The sequence below is a fragment of the Acomys russatus genome, chromosome 9, assembly GCF_903995435.1.
Source record: "Acomys russatus chromosome 9, mAcoRus1.1, whole genome shotgun sequence".
Taxonomy (NCBI): Eukaryota; Metazoa; Chordata; class Mammalia; order Rodentia; family Muridae; genus Acomys; species Acomys russatus.
The window spans coordinates 18243928-18266495 of NC_067145.1; the positions used below are offsets into that span (position 1 = coordinate 18243928).

The 22568-nt window shown below is 35.8% G+C and overlaps 1 protein-coding gene and 1 non-coding gene across 4 annotated transcripts in view; both read left to right on the forward strand.

The window, feature by feature from the left end:
- Cdh18 (cadherin 18) overlaps nt 1–22067 on the forward strand; it is a 406710-nt gene extending 384643 nt beyond the window's left edge. For 2 of the 3 annotated variants that reach the window (XM_051150995.1, XM_051150997.1), the window contains exons 11-12: nt 12668–12919; nt 21215–22067. In XM_051150995.1, coding sequence (XP_051006952.1) covers nt 12668–12919; nt 21215–21705 — 743 coding nt within the window. In that variant the 3' untranslated portion in view covers nt 21706–22067. The remainder of the gene's footprint in view (nt 1–12667; nt 12920–21214) is intronic. The other variant, XM_051150998.1, reaches the window with a different exon arrangement.
- On the forward strand, nt 13699–13802 carry LOC127194073 (U6 spliceosomal RNA). Its single transcript, XR_007831214.1, has one exon. It is a non-coding gene; the product is annotated as a U6 spliceosomal RNA (small nuclear RNA).
- Nucleotides 22068–22568: the final 501 nt, after the last annotated feature.

Consider the following 22568-nt stretch of genomic DNA (forward strand, 5'->3'; position numbering starts at 1 on the left):
TGATTTTTCTTTTAATTTTTAAAAATGTATTTTCTTGATCATATTCATATTAAGAGATATATTCTGGATATCAGCCAAATGTAACCATAAGAGCTCTTGCCATGTGGAATAAATCCACTCAAGAGAAACAGATCTATTTACTTCATATTAGAACCCAACTCTAAACAGTAATGTATTGTTGATTAAATTTCCAACTTTCACTGTGGAAGAGATTGAAACATCTGAATTTCAGCAGTAGAAGATACTCTCATGGTAGCACATTCCCAGAGAAAGATTCACTATTTCCTTCAGAAAGCAAACCAAAATAGTCACTTGAATCCAGTCAGAAAGTGAGCGGAGGAGAGAATGTGGACATCTGATTTTCCCTGTTTTTAGAGGACTGGTTGATTTTACCGAGAGTTAGCCTGTGCCATATTGAATTATTATTAATATTTAATATTAATTTGTTATTTAGGTAAGTCAGTAGGTACTTCTTAACCAGATTTATCTCCAAATAACCCCATAGTGAGATTAAAATCTAATTAACCTATAGCACAGTCCTGCACAATAATTACTCCATCCTAAAGTTCCAAGCTAGTATAGTTTCCTCCTATTCGTATTTCTCACATTATACTTTGTTTTTACTCATTGCCTGGATCCAGCTCATTCTTCCTCATGTTTTCCAGTCTTTGACTTTTGCTCTTTCTCCTCATCTCACTGGACCAAGATATCCCATCCTATTCTCTGTATTGCTTAGCATTGGCTATTTGGCTTTTATTGGCAATACCGAGAACAAATGGTGGAATATTTACACAAACTTCAGACAGGAGAAAAGTAGAATAAACATCACAGTGCAGTTCCTGCATTGAAACCAGATAGTGGGCTAGAGAAATCAGCATTTGAATGAACAAGGGTTAACTACACAGTTCACAAGACCCTTACACCAACAGTGCCATAACACTGCTCCTAGACCATGGTCTACTCAACATGGAGGGAGGCTGAATGAGCTCTTTGCACTTCTCTGACTTTCAGAGAACTTTAGTTTAGGACTTCAACTCTCTGCTAGTCTTCCACAAGTAATTTCTAATTGAACCTCCTACTTTAGCAAAACTCTTTAGGGAAAATCAGTCACATTTATTTGAGATCTTTTCATTTGCAGATTCAGTATCAGCCCTGGAAACTTTCAAGAGCTCTCACAGTTGTTCTGTCTCCAGTGTAATCTTGATTTCTTAGAGGCTCCTCCTAGAACCAAGTGAAGGTAGAACAAACCACTACCTTGCTGTCTGTCGACTATCTGTTCACAATTCCTTCCTCCTCTCTGGAATACTAATCTTCCTACTTATCTATGCTTCAGGGATTCTCTATCCCCTAAGGAGATACTTGCTTCCCATTTTACAAGGATTCTTTTTTTAATCAGCGGAGTACAATTTGGCCTAAACACCCATTTCTTTTTCTCTCTCTGTCACTTTATTGTAAAAGCCCAGAGAAATTTGGGAATCGGCTCTCTAAATAGATTGGCTATTAACTTAGGTTGGAAAAGAAGATAATCAGTGATTATATTTCTTCAAAATGATGGCTGTGTGTATGCTCCTAATATACTGAAGTCTTCGCTATTTAGAATATAGTTGTAATTGACTCAGAACCTCCTCTAAGGTTTGCAGCAGAACACATATTTCCAAAATATCTGAGAGTTAGTTTGGACCATAATGCTTTTTAATACACAACTCTCAAATCCAAGGAAATAAGAGACAGTTTATGGTTGAGCAAAATATAAGTGACTTTGTTCTGGAAACCCAGTTTTAGGTTATACCAATTTTTATGCTCCAATATGGTAATGGCTTCATGAAAATTTTAGAATAATAGAACAAAGAATGACTCTAAATCAATATCTGCAAAGGCATTGGTGTAATGATCAGTTAGAGTATTACAGAGCTGTCAGAAACTCTTGGCAATTGTCTTCAGATGCTTTCATACATGTTTAGTTTTTATTTCTATGTGAAAGCTACATGCATTCCAAAAGGATTTCCCTCATAGAGAGATGTTAACTCACATACAGGGCTGTGGTACATATGGCCACTTATGGTACTAAACATAACCTGATTTATTTGGCTTAGGTCCTAAAATACTCTCATTTGTTTATATGTGCTAAAATTGTAATATTTTGACCAGCCATTGTAGAATATTCTGTGTTTTGGGATTCTCTCTAGAAACTTTTAGTTGATAACAGTAGATCATTTGTGTTATAGTCATTATTGTAACCCAGTTTCCTCTGCTTCTATGACTCCTATTTATACTGTCACTTTCATAAACCTGTTATAATTCTCTGTTCATCACAGTACAGTGTGCTCAATAGACAGACTATACCATATACTAAGCATGGGCACACCATGGTAAAAGATTGCAACAGTAGTAGTACATAACCTCATACCAATCAAATTCATGTATCATAATTTTACTCGAAAACATAGAGAGTTAAAAAGTAATTTTGAGTGTATCTAAAATTTTATTTAAGTTTGAAAGGAAATATTTAGGTGTTGTTTCAAGTCTAGGGCCTCAAAAAATACTAGGAAATCAGATATGTCTGTTTAAGCAGAGAGTTACAGGTGGTGATGGGTTTTATATTTTGAATGAGAAATGTTACTCTGTAGGCTCATATCTTTGAAAACATGGCTCTCAGTTGGTAGTGGTCTTCAGCAGGCAGTAGACCTTTTGGAGGCAGTGTCTTCTTAGGGATGGGTTGAGACTGTAAAGCCTTGGCCTTCTTCAGTTTCTGTTCTTCTGTTCTCGTGTGGACGACAATGCCGTCATTGCACTTCTAGCAGCGGCTTCTCTGCCTTGCCTTTCCACCAGCGATGAACTCTGTCTTTCTAGATATGTGAACTAAAATAAACTTTTATTCATTAAATTGCTCTTGGTCTTAATATTTTATCACAGTAATGGAAAAGTAATCAATATAGTAGGGGTCAAGTAATGTAAAACACTGAAGTTGATAGTAGATACTACAGAATATTTTCTATTATAAATAAAAAAAAAAAATGGTAACCAAGGAAAACTACAGTAGACACACAAATATGGACAGGGGAAAGGCAGGAGGTATCAGCACTGCATAAAGAAACACAGGCAACTGAAAAAAAAAATTCTGAAAACAGGGAAAATAAACTTCCTGGAGGGAAGAGCACACCACTTGCTTACTCAATACTAAGTGGTCAGCGCTGAAAACATATATATTTATAACATTATACAGATTGAGCAAATCATACCTATGTAGTTAGGAGTTAATTTCAAAAGAAGCCATGGATTGGAAAATGTTAGGGAAGGGAATGCAGATAGGAAGGGTTTTGACAGAAGGAAGAAATGGTGTAATTATATTATAACTGTGAAAAGTAAAAGAAATAATATTAAAAGCAAGAATAATTTTACAGATGAGAAAAGTTTACAATGAGTTTAGATTATAAAAATATTGAATGGAAATAAAAGTCTTCTGCAAACTAAAATCAAATAGTCATACTCACTATTAGTTTTAGAAGTAGGAGTAGAATAAATAAATCAACTGCCTACCTAAAATATAATTCGCTTAGAATTGGTGTGAGGTCACATTTACCCACTGAATGCTCAGAAAATTTAACAACTTTCTATGAGCTGTCATAAAATGTCATTATGAATATATATTGTCATCAAGACACACTTAAAATAAGATAAAGTCCTGCTCAAACTATGACACCAACCAAGGATAATACATGCAGTAAACTTCAAACCCCTACCTATATCTAGCCAATGGACAGGACATTCTCCACAGTTGAGTGGAGAGTGGGATATGACTTTCTCACGTACTCTGGTGCCTCACATTTGACTATGTCCCCTGGAGGGGGAGACCTGGTGGCACTCAGAGGAAGGACAGCAGGCTACCAAGAAGAGACTTGATACCCTATGATCATATACAGGGGGAGGAGGTCCCCCTCAGTCACAGTCGTAAGGGAGGGGAATAAGGAGAAAATGGGAGGGAGGGAGGAATGGGAGGATACAAGGGATAGTATAACAATTGAGGTGTAATATGAATAAATTAATAAAATATATTTAAAAAATCAAAAAATAAGATAAAATAAAAATCTCACTTATTTAAAAACAGAGTAAGCAATACTCAATATTAAATATGCTTTGAAAATTTTCGGTGCTCATTTCTTAGCCAACAATGAAAAGAAAAAGAAAAACAAAAAGAAAAGAAAACTCACTTTTCTTTAAATGTAATACAGCTTGCAGAGACATATCCTTTTCTCTCTAACTGGTATTTCACACTGTTCTTTAGCAGGAAACACTCCAGTTCTCACTGTACCACTCTCCAGCACCTCTCTTCCCTTCCCTGCTTGGAAAGATTTATTTTTTCCTCAAAGAGAAATTCTGTTGTCAGCTCTTTGGTTAACACTGTTTTGCTCCTGCTACTTACTCTTTAGAGTGGCATGCGGTCTACAGTGTGACAGGCAGTGGCATAAGCTGTCTGGAATTCACAGAATTAAATCACCTGTCACTCCTGTTTCCAGGGCCCTTATTGTGTGGTTCAAGAAACAAGAATTGCATGAAATGTGATTTGCAATGCAACGCAGTAAACTGACTGTAGAGAGAGCACTTATGTTGCACTTAGAAGGTATGAGAAATGTGATCTGACCAGACAGGGTGACAGAGAGAACATTTTTGAACAAGGAAGTTTACACAGGTGACAGATGAATCAGTGTTGCAATGTTTAGAACAATTCTAGCCAGCAGACTGTGGCAGAGCTTTGGTCACATTTTAATTCTTCTTGAAGTATCATTCATAAATATGTTAATGTTGCCTATGTTCAGAAATCACAAAATAAATTTGCCATTCATCTCCTTGACAGATACATTCAAATTGTTATCAATAGAAGATATACTATACAAAACAGAAATATATTATATATTAAACAGAAATTCACAATATTTATCTGAAAAGATGTTTTCCCTAGTTAAATAAATAACTATGTATCATATTTATTAAGAATAACAAAATGGATAATTATTTTTCTATAAGTTTCGTATAATAAGGTATAAACATTTAATTTAATTAACTCTATTATTTTTAAGTAATATGATGTTAATGATGAAATATTATTTTAAATTTAAACCACAATTAAGGGACTGAAGAAATGGTATCTCTGAAAACAGAGATACCAGACTGGGTCCTCAGCACCCAATGATGGCTCACAGCCGCTTATAACTTCATCGTCATGTCATCTGAAGCCTTCTCCTGACATCCATTGGCATGTACACATACATGGGACAAAACATACATTAAGTAAATAAATGAATAATCTAAAAAAGGCACTAAAACATGCTAAAGAAAGTAATATTAAAATTTTACCAAGAAATATATGAACCATTTGGGGTTTTTCTGTTTTGTTTTTATTTTTTTAATTTTTTTTATTTTTTTCAAGACAGGGTTTCTTTCTGTAGCCTTGCCTGTCCTCGACTCATCTTGTAGACCAGGCTGGCCTCAAACTCACAGATATCTGTCTGCCTCTGTCTCCCAAGTGCTGGGATAAAATGTGTGTGCCACTACTGTGTAGCCTCTGAAACATTTGTTGATCTATATGCACGTTTTCCTTCTTTAAACTACCCTTTTAATTGGTATAATTTTAATTTTAAGACTAAAATTATCCATCCATTTAATAAGTTTAGCTTTATAGTTTGGCAGAGTTATAGTTAATGAGATGTAGCCATAATATCGGCCAATAAATCGTTAAAAGATTAGATCATGGCTTTGTTTTTAGGACAGTGTTGTATATGTCTTTGCTAACATGTCAGAACAAATTATTCCTCTAATGTAAAGCCATTCTTCATCAACTGTGGTATGTCTGATTTGTTTTATGAACTTCTTCCTGGGTCATTAGTGACTATACTTCATTTAATGAAAACAGATTTTCCCAGACTTAGTCCTAGTCTTAATTATAACTGTAAAGTGTATTTGTAAATCCTACAGATTTTAGCAATGAATTATATTACCTATAACTTTGTACCTGATATATAAGTGAATTGCAGCATACCAAAACACCGCGTTTTAAAATGTGTTTGGTTTTATTTTGTTTTTGTTTTTTGTTTGTTTGTTTGTTTTTCAAGACAGGGTTTCTCTGTGTAGCCTTGGCTGTCCTGGACTCCAGCCTGTAGTCCAGGCTGGCCTCAAACTCACAGAGATTCACCTGACTCTGCCTCCTGAGTGCTGAGGTTAAAGGCATGCACCACCACCAGCTCTATTTTGTGTATATGTGCATGAATAGATATTTCATACCACAATTTATGAAATCCTGTCTTTTTACTGCATTTTCTACTTTAGTAGTGCAGGTAACGCTGTATTAAAAATGGTTAACTGAGAACATGTATGTTTCTCAGTTCATTTAACATTCCTGGTAGTTAATATTGTGTCAAATACGATGTATAATGGTATTTGCAAATGAGATTTAATGGTAATTTTCAAAAATAAGTACTTAAATTATTTAATATTCTTTATATCTCTTATTTGACATACATCTTCAAGTTATATATTTAAACATAATTTTTAATATATTTTATTAAATTATTCATATTACATCTCAATTGTTATCCCATCCCTTGTATCCTCCCATTCCCCCCTCCCTCCGTTTCCCCTTACTCCCCTCCCATTTCTGTAAGCTCTGAAAACATATGTACACAAGAGGCATTATACAGACTGAAAAGATTATATTCATCATTTAGGAATAGGTAGATATAGATATTCTTAATTTATATATGTCACAAATTAATACATATATGTGTACACACACATACACATATAAAAGAGACCATGAATTTGTTAGGGAGCAAGGGCACACAAGGCTGGTACATACTACATAGGAGGGTTAGGATGAACGTAATGAAATGGATTAATGAAGTAATTGTATTTTAATCTCCAAATGTGAAAATATATTAACTATTTTATAACAATAAAATACATTAACAATTATTATTTGATCATATATACCAAAACCTGTTATGTCTGGATCAGCTTTCTAGTGATATTACATAATTTTTGCATGAATTATTGAAATGGGGAAGAACAAAACTCAGTTTGAGTCATGGATTCCAAAGGTTCATTCTTGGGTCACATGGTCAAGTTTCTCTAAGCCTGATTTGAGACAAAGCATCATGACAGGGTGCTTGATGAGAAAAAGTGCTCACCCAAAGGCAGCTGAAAAGCAAGAGTAGAGAAAAGGTGGGCGTGGCCCGAAAACCCAGTAGTGTCCTCTTTATTAAGGTCTAGCAGGACCTGTGTCCCTGGCTTGTGATCAAGACTTTGCAACATTGGCTCCCAAAGACATTGGTCTGTTTCCATGTATTTATTTTTTTATAGTATGATTTTTTCTTCAATAATATTGTATTACTTTAAGCTATTTCTCTATAGTATTAATTTTTCCTTTGAACATATACAATGAATTACTTGTAGTGTGCATACATGTATATTAAATTATTTAAAGGAAAAGTATAACAATGGTTTGTTGGGGTATTTGGGATTGCATTAACTAAAAATTTAAAGAGACATCATATAGAATAAGTCTGTCACAGCTATGTAGCTTTTAATGTACCTTCTGATGCTTTCTTTCAAATTTCACAGTGCATTGGTATTGCAATGTAGTCATTTTGTTTGAGATACATTAGAAGCCTTGGGAGCTTTTTAGTGCTTTTTTATATTTCTTTAGCATTGTCAGCTGCATAGCAGTCGATATCCCCATAGTTTTATTTTTGGCCTTCGAATAAGAACTCGCAGCTGGTGCTGTAATGTGCTTAATTTCTCCATCGAGCATAAACATTTAAAATTCTGTTTCTATCCACAGGGTTTCAGGAAAACATTTAGTGATTTCTCCCATTCCTAAACAAAATAGTACAAACACAATCTCCCTTAAGTTACAAACCAAACATCAGACATCCTCTAATGGATGTGGCAGCCACTGTGCCTTGCTGAGTCACTTAACTCCTGTCAAGGAGGCACTGGACATGTTTTTATTCTACTGTGGATCTCATTGCTCTATCAGTCAAGTCTCAGGGTCACCAGCTACTAACATTTGTCTGACTTCACCTAACAACATTGTTGTTTTTTGGCTGTAGATTCTCAGAGCTGAATACAGCAAAGTTAAACACTGTGCGCGCTATCTGACCCTGAAGGAGGGAAAGTGTGACTTTCTGCTGTAGCATGGAGTTTCGGTAGATCTGTTAGTATAGATAAAAAACATGCTTTTGTTCTCTCTGAATGTTTCAAGGATTGCTGGTTTTCTGTGTTGTTTTTATGCAGTTGTTTTAATCCTTTCTCCCCTCATGGATTTACTAACCCACAGTGTCTCTCACCTTTTATCCTCCCACTCACAATGACAACAAAAGGAAAGCTGACTCATTCTCTTAGAAAACAAAATGTGAAATATCACATAAAAACAAAATTAAAAAGTCTACTTTTATCAATCCATATATGTTGCTTTCTTCTCTTCTCCCGAAGACACAGCAGCCCTATTTTTACCTCATTATAGTCATTGGAAAGACCACAGCCCTGCAAGAGTAACATGGCCTAACATCAACTTAAAGGGCAGTGAATATTTCGATGATTTTAAAGAGTTCACCAAAGTTGATTAAGCCTTTCTTCAAGGACTGAAATTCCAGTAACTAAAGGTCTATTTTCTCTGCAATGCCTCATCTATTTAATTGCTAAAAGCAATACTCTTTAGCAGCTATATGGCTAATAACTAGAGATATTCCTTTTTAACAAAGTTACTTTTCTACCATTATATTAATATTCCATATTTATGAATTGTTTGGATTTGGTTTTTTTGTGTTTTAAATTTAAAGACCCAATCATCTCTTCCCTCAACTTTCTTTCTTCTTCTTTTCTGAGAAACGTCTGTGAATTTAACTCATGGACTTGAGCTGACCAGGAACAGGCTGTCATGAGCCCCCATACTACCCCCTCTGCTTCCTGAGTGCTGCTATAAATGGACATGCACTCACCTGCCTGTTTAATGTTTTCTTATTTGACACTTCTCCTAAATTAACCGTCATGTTATTCATGAGCAGGTTTCCTATTAACAGCAAATACATTTTTGATTCATATATATTTATATTTTCTTCTTACTGTCTTATATGCATGGTTATATATGCATATAACCCCTCCGTATAATTAATAGTCAAATGGACTAAGGAGTTTTTTGAATATCGTTATTAAAGTGTTGATAAAGCATTTACTTTAGTTGTAAGAAGAGATGTTTTCCTAATGAGAATGATAGAATGGCTCGACAAATATGGGAAAAAAAAGAACTCAAAAGTGCTAATTTACTGTATTTTATGAAAAGTAAATTTTAATTGATTGATTTCTAATCTCTTTTGAAGGCTTTGTTGATCTATAAAACATGTGGTTTAAGTATAGTGACTAGCACATAATTTTTAAAAAATATTTGTGATTCTAAAAGAAGAACCATTAGATTTTTGTGCTTATTTGGAATTTAAAATTTTATGAAGAAGAAGGGTAGCAGATGGTCAAAGGAATCGTCTTACCGGGTGCAAATGAGAACATACTGATATGTTGGATGGAAGGTTGGTGTACTGGCAGGCAGACAAATGAGGCCACAGGATGTTTACAAATCTAAGTGAACTGACAGCGTCCAGAGCTGAGACAGATATTGGAATCATACTTAGGGTTTTGTGGAGGGGGATGCAAGAAACACAGGAAGTATGAATCGCCTCCAAAGAGTCCAGAGGACTACGCTGTGGAAGGGTTGCACATTTTGCTTGGTTTGCTTTGGTTTTAATTTTCTAAGACATGACAATGTAATAAAAAACTGACAGAAGATAAGTTCGTGCTGAGTACAGTTCATGGCAAAACATATTATGTAAGCAAAGCCTTACAGGAAACTGAGAAACATTGTTTCATGCGGGTGCTCTCGCAGCTGAATTATGAATGGCTCCTACAGCTGCTTCAGTGCTGGGGTGCATAGAGAACATAAAACCATGCCTGTTCATTTGTCTGGGTGAGGCTGAATTCAGATTATAAAAAACAAAACTTAAAACATTTGCTCTAATTAGAGATACCCAGCTGAGACTTTCAATTGTTCCTGCTCCTGACTTGGGTTTGGAAAAAATCGTTTCTTTGGTCTGTTTGTCTGATTTTCATACAAAATGCATCCTTCGTACTTGATAGCAAAAATTCATTGAGATGACAAGGAATGCATATATATTGCTTTTCACCTTCAAGAACACATGGTTTCGATACTTTCTAAGATACGTTGGATTTTAAATTGAAATTTATTAGCCACTGAACATATATTTAAAGCATGTCTCATTTTAAGTTTAATTACAGTTAGTTTACTGAACATAGTTCAGATATAAGGATCTACCATGTGTGATATTTTTAAAATGTATAGAAAAAGAATATTAATAAAATTGATTCAAAAATTATATCCAAACTCTATTGCCAATAATAGCTTCCATTGCACTCCTCCTTTTGTAGCCTTTTATTGTTACTGAAACAGAGGTGGAAAGACAGCCATCAATTCAACAATAGGCTTTACTATAAATATAGTCATGAAAAATACCACAAAATTATCAAGTACAAAATGCTTCTGGTACTTCATAGCTCCATAAATAAAGTACAGGAGTTGATCTTATTGCTTTTCAATGGCTTTGACTATCATTATTTCTAAGTCATCACAATATTACTATAATGTTTCCACATCAAATATTATATCTGTGCAGGATCGCCCACCATGTTGTAAATTCATTTCTGAGTAGGAAATGTGTATAAGGAGCAAATAAAGTATACTATTTAAAGATATAAAACTTATTTGTTGGTATGTCTACACTGAACTTATAGTGCATGTGCTACAAACGCAATTACCTAAGTTCTATTCTGAAAGTAATTTAGCAGTTTCTGGAATTACTTATAGACATGCCATGTATACCTGGCATGTGGTCTCCTTGTTACTTCAAAATTCTTTATCTGTAATTTAGTTTCTAATTTTATCATTATATGGAGTTATTCCATGCTCACACCATTTGGCTAAAAAACCATTTTTGAAACAGTGGACATGATTTGTGAATAATATGTTAATTCCCATAGTGAAAAAATTAATCAACTTTTATACTTATGTAAATATAATTAATATAATATTATAATATAGTCTTCCTTGATACCATGTTAACTAACTCAAACATATATCAAAGTTTATTTGAATTTTACAGAAGTATTCTATTGTGAATTTTCCATTAGCTAAACTCAAAATATATTGATAAACACTGTATCCAAGTATATGGAGCATCAGCATTGTGAAATTTTGTCACTAGGAAATACATGCTGCATATATATACATATATGTGCATATATGTAACATATATGTGTATATGTATGTATATACATGTAACATACATATATATGTAGTGTTTCCAGATTATTTTAGTTTAGTTGCTAGTTCTAGATTCTCTTCATCAGTATCTCTCTATCAATATATTTATCATCTATCTATCCATCTATATATCTATGTACATATTGCTACTTAAGGCCTGTCTTATATTTGTGAGTTTATGTTTTTTTCCAAACTTTGATGTTCTTTCCTGATGTTCAGAGTTCTTGTTCAAGTTCACTGAGGGGGTCCCACAGGTATATTTTCTATGGCTTTAATGAAGTACAGAATATCCCTTGTCAGGGCCTCATTATTCTGCTGTGATAAGCCTTTCTAGGTGAGAGGTTATTCTTTCCTGAATATTCTCTCTCTCTCCCTCTCTCCCTCTCTCTCTCTCTCTCTCTCTCTCTCTCTCTGTCTCTCTCTCTCTCTCTCTGTCTGTCTCTGTCTTTCCACACACACACACACACACACACACACACACACACACACACAGACTCTATATAGTCAGATATTTAGTTGAAAAGAAAAATAAAGGCCTTATGTCACCCTTTCATAAAAGTTCTATTATAAACTCAAAGTACTATAAAGCACGTTTTACTTCTTTTGTTGGTAATCACATGTAACTGCATCTCTAGTGTTTATCCACCTCAAAAATTCTCTCTATCAACTGGTTGAGTGTTGTGGCACACAGGGTACACTACAAGGTATGATCATTGACATTTTCCCCTACAGCCTGCATAACAGCATTAATCACTATGATAGACACTGGGAAAGCAGCTAACAGCTTAAATTAAGCTTGGCATCTCTGTGTTCTCTCTAAAGAGTGTTCAATAAGAGTTGTACTGTCTAGTTTTCTTGTGCACTCAAAAATCAATGAAAATAAAGTGACCTAAAACATTTACTAAAAGAATAGAAATGTCTGCCCAGCTTCTTGCCAGCAGTCCTTCTGTTTTAGCAGGTTCCTATGGCTCTCTTCTGGCTTCATGCTATTTTCACCCATTAAATGTTTCAGCAACTATGTCTATGTCCAAAATGTTTTCTGTTTTCCTTTCTGCTCTTTCAGGCCACTCTCCTTCTATTGCTGCAGTTGGATCTATTAACTTTTCAAACGTGTTTCTCTATTTGAGAACTGATATTTGCTATTCCCTTGAAAAATCACCCCCTCGTGTCTTATTGGCATTTAATAAGCTGGAAAGAAACATATACCTATTGTATCCATGAAAGGAAATGTGAATATTTAATGGCAGATTTACTAAGTGTATTTTGTTTTGCTTATGTCTGTCATAGATAACACAGCCAGCATTCTGACAAGGCGGAGGAGATTTAGTCGAACTATGCAGGATGTGTATTATCTGCCCATTATGATCTCTGATGGTGGAATCCCCTCTCTCAGCAGCAGCAGCACCCTCACCATCAGGGTTTGTGCATGCGAGAGAGATGGGCGCGTGCGGACCTGCCATGCAGAAGCCTTCCTGTCCTCGGCTGGTTTGAGCACAGGAGCCCTAATCGCTATTCTTCTTTGTGTTGTCATTCTCCTTGGTAAGTGGCTCTGATTGTGATAGCTATGGCAATTCTCTGAAGGAATTGAAGAGTAAGGCCTACATATGTGGATAAAAAACATGGCAGCATGGATTTTCTTATGATGAACTTTCACAATGCTGATGCTAAGTGTACTTTGGTTTGGTGTTTACCTGTGTACTTTGAATGAAGCTAAAGAAAACAGAATGCATTGGGTAAAAGTCAAATAACATTTGATTCTTAGATATTTGAGTGAGTTTGGATGGCATCAAGGAAGGCTCTATCTTGTAGAGGGTCCCATGAGTCTTTGCAAGTTTAGCCCTAGAGGAACACGTTGTGCAAGTGAGATAGCAAAAGAAAATGTGCAGAAATAAAAGACCAGAACAGTCTTGGGTGCAGGTATACTGAAACTGTAAATAAACCAAAAAATAGGTGAAAGCATGAAAGAGTAATAAAATCACAAAAAAATGGAGGGGAGAGACAAAAGGAGAGAGAGAGAACAACAGCAACAACAACAACAAAACAAAACAAAAAGCAAGACAGACAGACAGGTAGAAATAAAGACAAGAAAGAAAGGAATGAAGAAAGTAGAAAAAGCAGAAACATGTAGTGTTATGAATATCAAAAACTAAAATGTTGACAAAGAAAACAAATATGTCTTACATCAAATCTACTAATAATGTCAGGAGTAACTTAGAGATTAAAGAACTTGATTAGCAAATCTTGGTCATACTCAGCCTCATGGAACCTGATGTTTAGTGCATTTTAGCAGGATGTCATACATTGTTGAATTAAGAATTTTCATGCTTGCTTCACATATGCTAAAATTGGAACGATACAGAGAAGATTAACATGGCCCCTGAGCAAGGATGACACACAAATTCGTGAAGCATTACATATTTTTATAAAAAATAAATTAAACATAATTTTCATTTATACTTTTATGGAAATACACATAAAAGAAAAGAATGAAACATTGACCTTTGACCTTGTGTTCTTATGTATAATCATTACACATCAGTTTTAATTATATCTTTTATTGAATTATTATTATTCAGGAAATATAGGCCACTAGACACATTTTAGTCATCTGTAATTTAAGTCTATTTGTAATTTCTCTGATTTTCCAGTAAGAGATGAGTATAGTGAAATTGTACTCTACAAATTGAAATTCTAATAATCAATCTTTAAATCTGATCAAAATGTGAAATTAATCTGCTAATATAAAATTATGTTATTTATATTTATAAAAAGCAGCTATATAAAATTAATCCCAGTTTGATCAATAATTAATTGTGAGCCAAGGGTTTCTTTTCTTTAATACTCTCTTCTCTTTATGCCCAAACATACATGAATAAAATATCAGCTAAAAGATATTGTCATCACTAAAACTTTATGTTTTTGTTTACTTGCTTTAACATCTAATTCTATTCAATTTACATATATTATTCACCAGACAATAGTGTGTGATTTCCACAGAATACAACTTTAAGAGAGTCATGTTACTCTCTGTTCTAAGCAAAAGCAAATTTTATTTTTTTTTATTTTTTTTTTTTTTTAATGTTCTATAATTTTATTTTTTTTTTTTTATTAATTTATTCTTGTTACATCTCAATGTTTATCCCATCCCTTGTATCCTCCCATTCCTCCCCCCCCCATTTTCCCATTATTCCCCTCCACTATGACTGTTCCTGAGGGGGATTACGTCCCCCTATATATTCTCATAGGGTATCAAGTCTCTTCTTGGCTACTTGCTGTCCTTCCTCTGAGTGCCACCAGGTCTCCCCCTCCAGGGGACATGGTCAAAATCTTAATTATTTTTAAATAAATATTTTGTTGTGTGCTGGAGCATCTTCTGGGTATATTCCAAGGAGTGGAATAGCTGGGTCTTGAGGAAGCCCTATTCCCAGTTTTCTGAGATAGCACCAGATAGATTTCCAAAGTGGCTGTACTAGTTTGCATTCCCACCAGCAATGAAGGAGTGTTCCTCTCTCCCCACATCCTCGCCAGCATGTGGTGTCGCTTGAATTTTTGATCTTAGCCATTCTGATGGGTGTAAGATGGAATCTCAGAGTTGTTTTGATTTGCATTTCCCTGATGACTAAGGAGGTTGAGCATTTCTTTAAGTGTTTCTCAGCCATTTGATACTCCTCTGTTGAGAATTCTCTGTTTAGTTCCAAGCCCCATTTCTCAATTGGGTTATTTGGTTTGGTGGTGTTTAATTTCTTGAGTTCTTTATATATTTTGGATATTAGACCTTTGTCAGATGTAGGGTTGGTGAAGATTTTTTCCCAGTCTGTAGGCTGTCGCTTTGTTCTCTTGACAGTGTCTCCTGCCTTACAGAAGCTTCTCAGCCTCATGAGGTCCCATTTATTAATGGTTGACATAAAGGCCTGGGCCGTTGGTGTTCTGTTCAGGAAGTTGTCTCCTGTGCCAATATGTTCCAGGCTCTTTCCCACTTTTTCTTCTAAGTGGCTTAGTGTCTCTGGTTTTATGTTGAGGTCTTATTCATAATAGCCAGAACATGGAAACAGCCTAAGTGTCCCTCAGTAGAAGAGTGGATAAAGAAACTGTGGTACATATACACTATGGAATACTAGTCAGCTATTAAAAAACAAGGAATTCCCGAAATTTGTGGATAAATGGATTGAGCTAGAAATGATCATAATGAGTGAGTTAACCCAGAAGCAGAAAGAATCAAATGGTATATACTCACTTATATCTGCATACTAGCCCAAGGGGCATGTCCCACGAAAGCCTTCACTTACCAGGAAACTGGGACAGAGGGGAAGGCATCCTATTGGGACTCTAAATGAGAGACGCATGGGAGAACAGCAAAATAAAAGGATCCAGAGGGTCCTAGAAATCTACAAGTAGAACAATATGATAGGCAGATTTGGGCCCAGGGGTCCCGCTCAAACTAAGGCACCAGCCAAGGACAATACAGGAGGTAAACTTTAAACCCCTTCCCAGATCTAGCCAATGGTCAGAATATTCTCCACAGTTGAGTGAGAGTGTGATTACGACTTTCTCACGTACTCTGGTGCCTCACATTTGACCATGTCCCCTGGAGGGGGAGACCTGGTGGCACTCAGAGGAAGGACAGCAAGTAGCCAAGAAGATACTTGATACCCTATGAGAATATATAGGGGGACGTAATCCCCCTCAAGAACAGTCATAGGGGAGGGGAATAATGGGAAAATGGGGGGGGGAGGAATGGGAGGATACAAGGGATGGGATAAACATTGAGATGTAACAAGAATAAATTAATAAAAAAAAAAGAAAAAAAAAGGAAAAAAAAATAAATATTTTAAATAATTTTTATATAGCATAGTTTGATCATATTCTTTTCTATATTCTTTCTCTCTATCTCTTATACTTTAAATTCTCTCTCTCTCTCTCTCTCTCTCTCTCTCTCTCTCTCTCTGTGTGTGTGTGTGTGTGTGTGTGTGTGTGTGTGTCTGCCCCCTGGCCATCCCCACTTCTATCTCTCTGTACTGTGTCTCTCTCCCATTGGGTACAGTTTTTAAAGATATGCTGTGTAATGAAAGAGAGACCTTTAAGCTGTATTGTGATAGAATTAGAGTTCACTATTTAAATTAGGGAATCCGCATTCCCTATTTCTGGTTCCTGACATTAATTTTTCAATGACATTCTTTTATTTGCAGGAGTCACCAAGATAATTCTTGTTAGCTTGCAACTCGTCACAAAGAGTGACCAGTTCAGAAACTGACAGTTTCTGATATTATTAGTGTCTCCAAGATCACTTAAGAGCACATGGTTTTGGCGTGACCACTTATCATTCATTAATCTCTAATACCAATAAATAGATATTAAGATAGATTAGGAGAAATATGATGACCTGAGAACAATATAGAAGGGCAGAAGGAGAAGATGAAAGGGAAAAGGAGATTTTTAGAAAGAGGAGGAGGCTTTTATCAGCAATTGCCAACGAGTTCTCAATTTAAAAACTCTGAAGACCCTCGGTATCTGAGTTGGAAATTCTTCAGAAAAAAAATTGTCATGTCCATTGGCTGCCAATAGCATTTATGGAGCTAATCAAAATAATCACTTTGATTTTGCCACTTCATTTCTACCATATTTAATACCATGATATTTTGGCATATCAAAGAATCAACAGACATTTGGAGGTAAATACAACTGTGATGATATCTATTTGCAGAGAGTATGTTATGATTAAACATACAATAAAAGTAAATGCAAACCATACAAGGATTATGTATAAATCGGGAAAGCCCTGAGTAGTCCATTTATGTGGATGATAAGAAATTCAAAGGAAAATAATCTAAAAAGCCAGTACAAAGCCAGTATTTGCCTGAATGTGCTTTTCCTTGAGAATAAAATTAATAAATGAGGCAAAACAATTTTATTTGAATTTTTGTTTATAGTATTAGGGAAGCTGGAAAATTGGTTTTTAACTGAACTTAGAAGTTAACTGCAGTCATTTCTGGGTTCAATTCCCAACACTATATGTTAACTTACAATCATCTGTAACTCCAATTATGGGATCCCCATCACTGACATATGGCCTTTGTGGGCACTATATGCGAGTGGTGCACAGATCTACATGATGTCAGAACATCTGCACTCATTAAATTATACTAAATAATTAATATATATTATCAGGGAGGAATGTAGCAGCATGTGTACAGTGGATGGCTGGTGTTCACAAAGATCTGAGTTCAACCCCCAGCATGACATAAACCAGGTGCAGAGGAACATATCTGAGAAAAAAAGTACGTAGGAAGACGAAGTGTTTAAGGTCATCCTGGCCTACAAAGTAAGGTTGAGGAGGCTTGAGCTCCACCAGAATATGTCTCAAACATACATAAACAAGAATAGTAACAATAATCTCAAATTCTTTGTAACTTGTAAATTATGAGTGAAAAGAGAATTTCACTAACTAAAATAAAGTAATAAAGAATGAAAACATCTCAAAAGTACAACAAATTTTGGAGATTCCATGTGAGGTTGTGCAACTAAATATCCCTGGATGATTCATAATAGAAAACAGAGAAGACAAATTCACTTTTTTGATTTATTTCCATAACATGATAGCTCCTTGATATTGCACTTCCCAAACAACTTATTACACAGTAACAATACTCATATTATGTGCGTAATTCCAAATATTGGGTGGATTATTTGATTATTTAATTCATCTCCAAGTTTTCAAAAGTTTATTTGTCCCACTCAAACTAAGGCACCAGCCAAGGACAATACAGGAGGTAAACTTTAAACCCCTACCCAGATCTAGCCAATGGTCAGAATATTCTCCACAGTTGAGTGGAGAGTGGGATGTGACTTTCTCACGTATTATGGTGCCTCACATTTGACCATGTCCCCTGGAGGGGGAGACCTGGTGGCACTCAGAGGAAGGACAGCAGGTTACCAAGAAGAGACTTGATACCCTATGAGCATATACAGGGGGAGGTAATCCCCCTGAGGAACAGTCATAGGGGAGGGGTATAAGGAGAAAATGGGAGGGAGGGAGGAATGGGAGGATACAAGGGATGGGATAACCATTGAGATGTAACAAGAATAAATTAATAAAATAAAAACTTTTTAAAAAGTTTATTTGTCTTTAATATATCTGCATAATTAATATCTTTACTCATGTTCTTAAAATGATCTGCTTTTGTTCATGGGATTTGATGAAAATCTTTAGTTCAAGTTTCAAGTACTCGTAGTGTTCTCCAGAACAATTAGATACAGCAGTAATAGTTACCCAGAAATGATTCAGTAGGCACACTTAACAGCAACATTCTCAGAAAGGCCATTCATGCCACATGGAATCACTCATCACAGAGCATGATGCCGCTTTCATTGAAATTCTCTTTGTTCACCCACAACAAGAGTTTTTGTGGAGTATCTACTTAATGTCACCTGCTCCAACAATAGCTCTTGACAAATATGATTTACAATAGCCAGGCCATAATCAAGTGTGTTTCAATTATCTTCTGTGAGATAACTTGGTGTTTCCAGTAACTAGAAAGACAATGTATGTGCTAATGTCATAGGATTCCTCTGTAAACAATGCAGGTGGTATAATTGTCTGTTTTTACTATTATGTTATACATGTAGGTATCAGATATGGGATTTACTGGTTATTAGGAAATAGCCCTTATTTATAACAACAACAACAACACAAAACCAAAAGGAAACAAAAACAAACAAAAAATAAAAAAACAACAATGACAACAAAACCCAAAAGCATTAGATTCAATGTTGTTTAAGTAACTATTATTATATTTTAAATCAATACTTATCTTGAGGAAATGGAAAGGTGGTCTGGCACCTAAGAATACTTGATTCTATTGCAGAGGACACAGACTTGCTTTCCATTGCCCACATGACAGCATAAACAAGGGCTCAAGCACCATCTTCTAGTGTTCATGGGCCCCAGGCATGCATGAAATTCACCTGCATACATTCAGGAAGAGTACTTATACACATAGAATTAAAACAATTGAATCTAAAAATACCTTTATTTTTCTTGACTATTTTAAACCTTTGCATAATAGATACGTACAAGGTCACAACTTAAGAAATATATCACTATCCTTCACATTTAATTATGTAAATGTTGTACACCAAAGTATTGAAGCATTTACATTTTGAAGACCATAAATGGTCTTCCTAAGTCTGTCATAGTGGTTATTTTTTTTTCCTTTTTTTTATGTGCATGAGTTTCTCTAACAAATCTAAACTGAAATTTTATTTTATTTACTAGAGTATAAAGGCATAAGGCAATGAGAAATGTCCAAACTCAAATGCCCAAGACATTTATATAACTTTACCCAGTGATTGCAACATTAATAATTACAATTGGTGAGAGACCCTAAAACACAGTCTAGCTGTTCACCGCTTTAAATATGTGTGAATCTGCACTAACATATGCGCTCAATATCTGTATCATAGAGGGTAAGTTTTACTACAAACGTCATTATCCTTGTGATGACATCATGACTATGCTCTCAGTTCTTCTGCCTAGGATCTTTCTCAGTAAGTCTGTTGACTGTTGCAGTATTTCCCCTCTTCTTAGTCTCTGCTTCTTCATTTTATAGTTTAGTTCAATTACAGCTCTGTTCTGCGGAATACATAAATTATAAAGAAATGTCACAAAGTGAACAATTTCTATATAGTACAAATAATGTATAAGTAAAGTAAAAAAATAGTCTGGAGCTTTATAGGAAAATGCCAAATATTAGTTCCTGATAATTTAGCTCAAGGGCAAAATGCAAGAGATCAATCATACACACGACACCTGCACTGACTTTCTACAAAGGCTCAAACGTTAACAGGTTTGAATATTATAGAAATACATCCTGACTTTTGTGAAACTAAAGAAAATGATTATGCATGAATTAAAACACAAACTTTTGAAAGTCATACCCCACTCTCCACTCAACTGTGGAGAATGTCCAGTCCATTGGCTAGATCTGGGTAGGGGTTGCAAGTTTACTTCACTTATTGTCCTTGGCTGGTGCCATAGTTTCAGCGGGACCCCTGGGCCCAAATCTGCCTATCATATTGTTCTTCTTGTAGTATTCTAGGACCCTCTGGATCCTTCTACTTTGCTATTCTCCCATGCTTCTCTCATCTAGAGCCCCAATAGGATTTGACCACGTCCCCTGGATGGGGAGACCTGGTGGCACTCAGAGGAAGGATAGCAGGTTACCAAGAAGAGACTTGATGCGCTATGAGCATATACAGGGGGAGGTAATCCCCCTCAGTCACAGTCATAGGGGAGGGGTATAAGGGGAAATGGGAAGGAGGGAGGAATGGGAGGATGCAAGGGATGGGATAACCATTGAGATGTAATAAGAATAAGTTAATAAAATAATATTAAAAAAATACTTAAAAGCTCGCGTTTACAATTGCAAATATATATACATAAATATAAAAAAAAAACCACAAACTTTTTCCAGTTTGTTGAATTGTTGATTTCAAAGGTTGAATTGGTTTTTTTTTTTATCAATAACACAAGACAATGGATGGTTATGGTTATTGTTTGTACTGCAGTGAGAGCCAAGACACAAGCTTAGCAAATGAAAGTATTACAGTTTTTCAGAGATCAGGAAATCTAACAATGGTTCATTGAGGATACCAGTTTTGACATTCCTTGAAGGAGATGTCTGTGGAGTTATTCAGTAGCATGCAGATCCAGGTTTTGTTGCGATACAGTCTTAACCTTAGAGGGTGGAGGAAACAGGAACTATAAAACACTGATACCCGAAGTTCAAAAATTGCCTTCTCTCTGTTAACCTCATCCTCTTTCCATTTTTTCTTCAGCCATTGTGGTCCTTTTTATCACCCTGAGACGCAGTAAAAAAGAGCCCTTGATCATTTCAGAAGAAGATGTGCGGGAAAATGTAGTCACATACGATGACGAGGGAGGTGGGGAAGAAGATACCGAGGCCTTCGACATCTCAGCTTTGAGGAATCCTTCTGCTGCAGAGGAGTTCAAGTACCGCAGAGACATTCGGCCTGAAGTGAAGCTCACTCCTAGACACCAGTCGTTGTCCACCGTGGAGAGTATAGACGTTCAGGAGTTTATTAAGCAAAGACTGGCGGAGGCAGACCTGGACCCCAGCGTGCCCCCTTATGACTCTCTTCAGACTTATGCCTACGAGGGTCAGAGGTCAGAAGCTGGGTCTATTAGCTCGCTGGACTCAGCAACCACACAATCAGACCAGGATTATCACTACCTTGGAGACTGGGGGCCTGAGTTTAAAAAGTTAGCTGAACTCTATGGAGAAATGGAATCTGAAAGAACAACTTAGAGGGTTAATTTTTGGAGCTTTGTAGAATTTGCTTCCCGACCAAGTGGAGAGATGGCCTCAAAATGACAAGGAAGTCGAGTGGAAACCGTACTTGGAACTGAGCAAGGTGTACACAGCTCCTGTAGAAACAAGTGCCCTTTTTATGATCAAAAGTGGGTTATTTAATTGGAAGAAGGTCAGTTATAAGAAAAAAATACAGAAAAAAAAACCACTATTGTTCCTTGTGTATATTTTCAAATGCTCAATAAAGTCAATGGTACTGTTTAATTAAGAATATCTGAACTAAGCCAAACAATGAATATTTATTTCATGATGTTGTGATTTCTTTTTCCCAAAGCCAAATTAAATGAGGGGGGGGGGCTTAAAAATCACCCTCAGTTCCATATGGTGAAATGCACTGCGCATAGAAACATACAGAGGAAGTCACAGCCTTCTTTGCTATTTTTCTGGGTGGAATTTTGAGACCCCCTAATCTGTTATTGTGACAGATCTCATGATTCTTTTCCTTTGCTTAAATTACATGAGGTATTCCCAACATACCAGGCAACTCAGTCATGGATGTGACTATCCCATTTTCCTCTGCCCTCCCCACTTCTTCTCTCCATACAGAGCTGATGGAGCACGGGGATTTGCTGCCTGCACTGTGACATATGCAACATCAGTGCGCTGGACATGCACTGTTCTCAGGATGGAGACAAAAGTCTCTGTCCTGTCCATCATCTTTTAGGTTAACAGGAGACAATATTTTCAAATTGATAGAATGAGTAGACTCTGTTCATCAGATATGTCAGGGAATTTTTTTAAATAATTACAAACACCTCATCCCATACAAAACATTGAAAAACTTTATATATGTTTATATA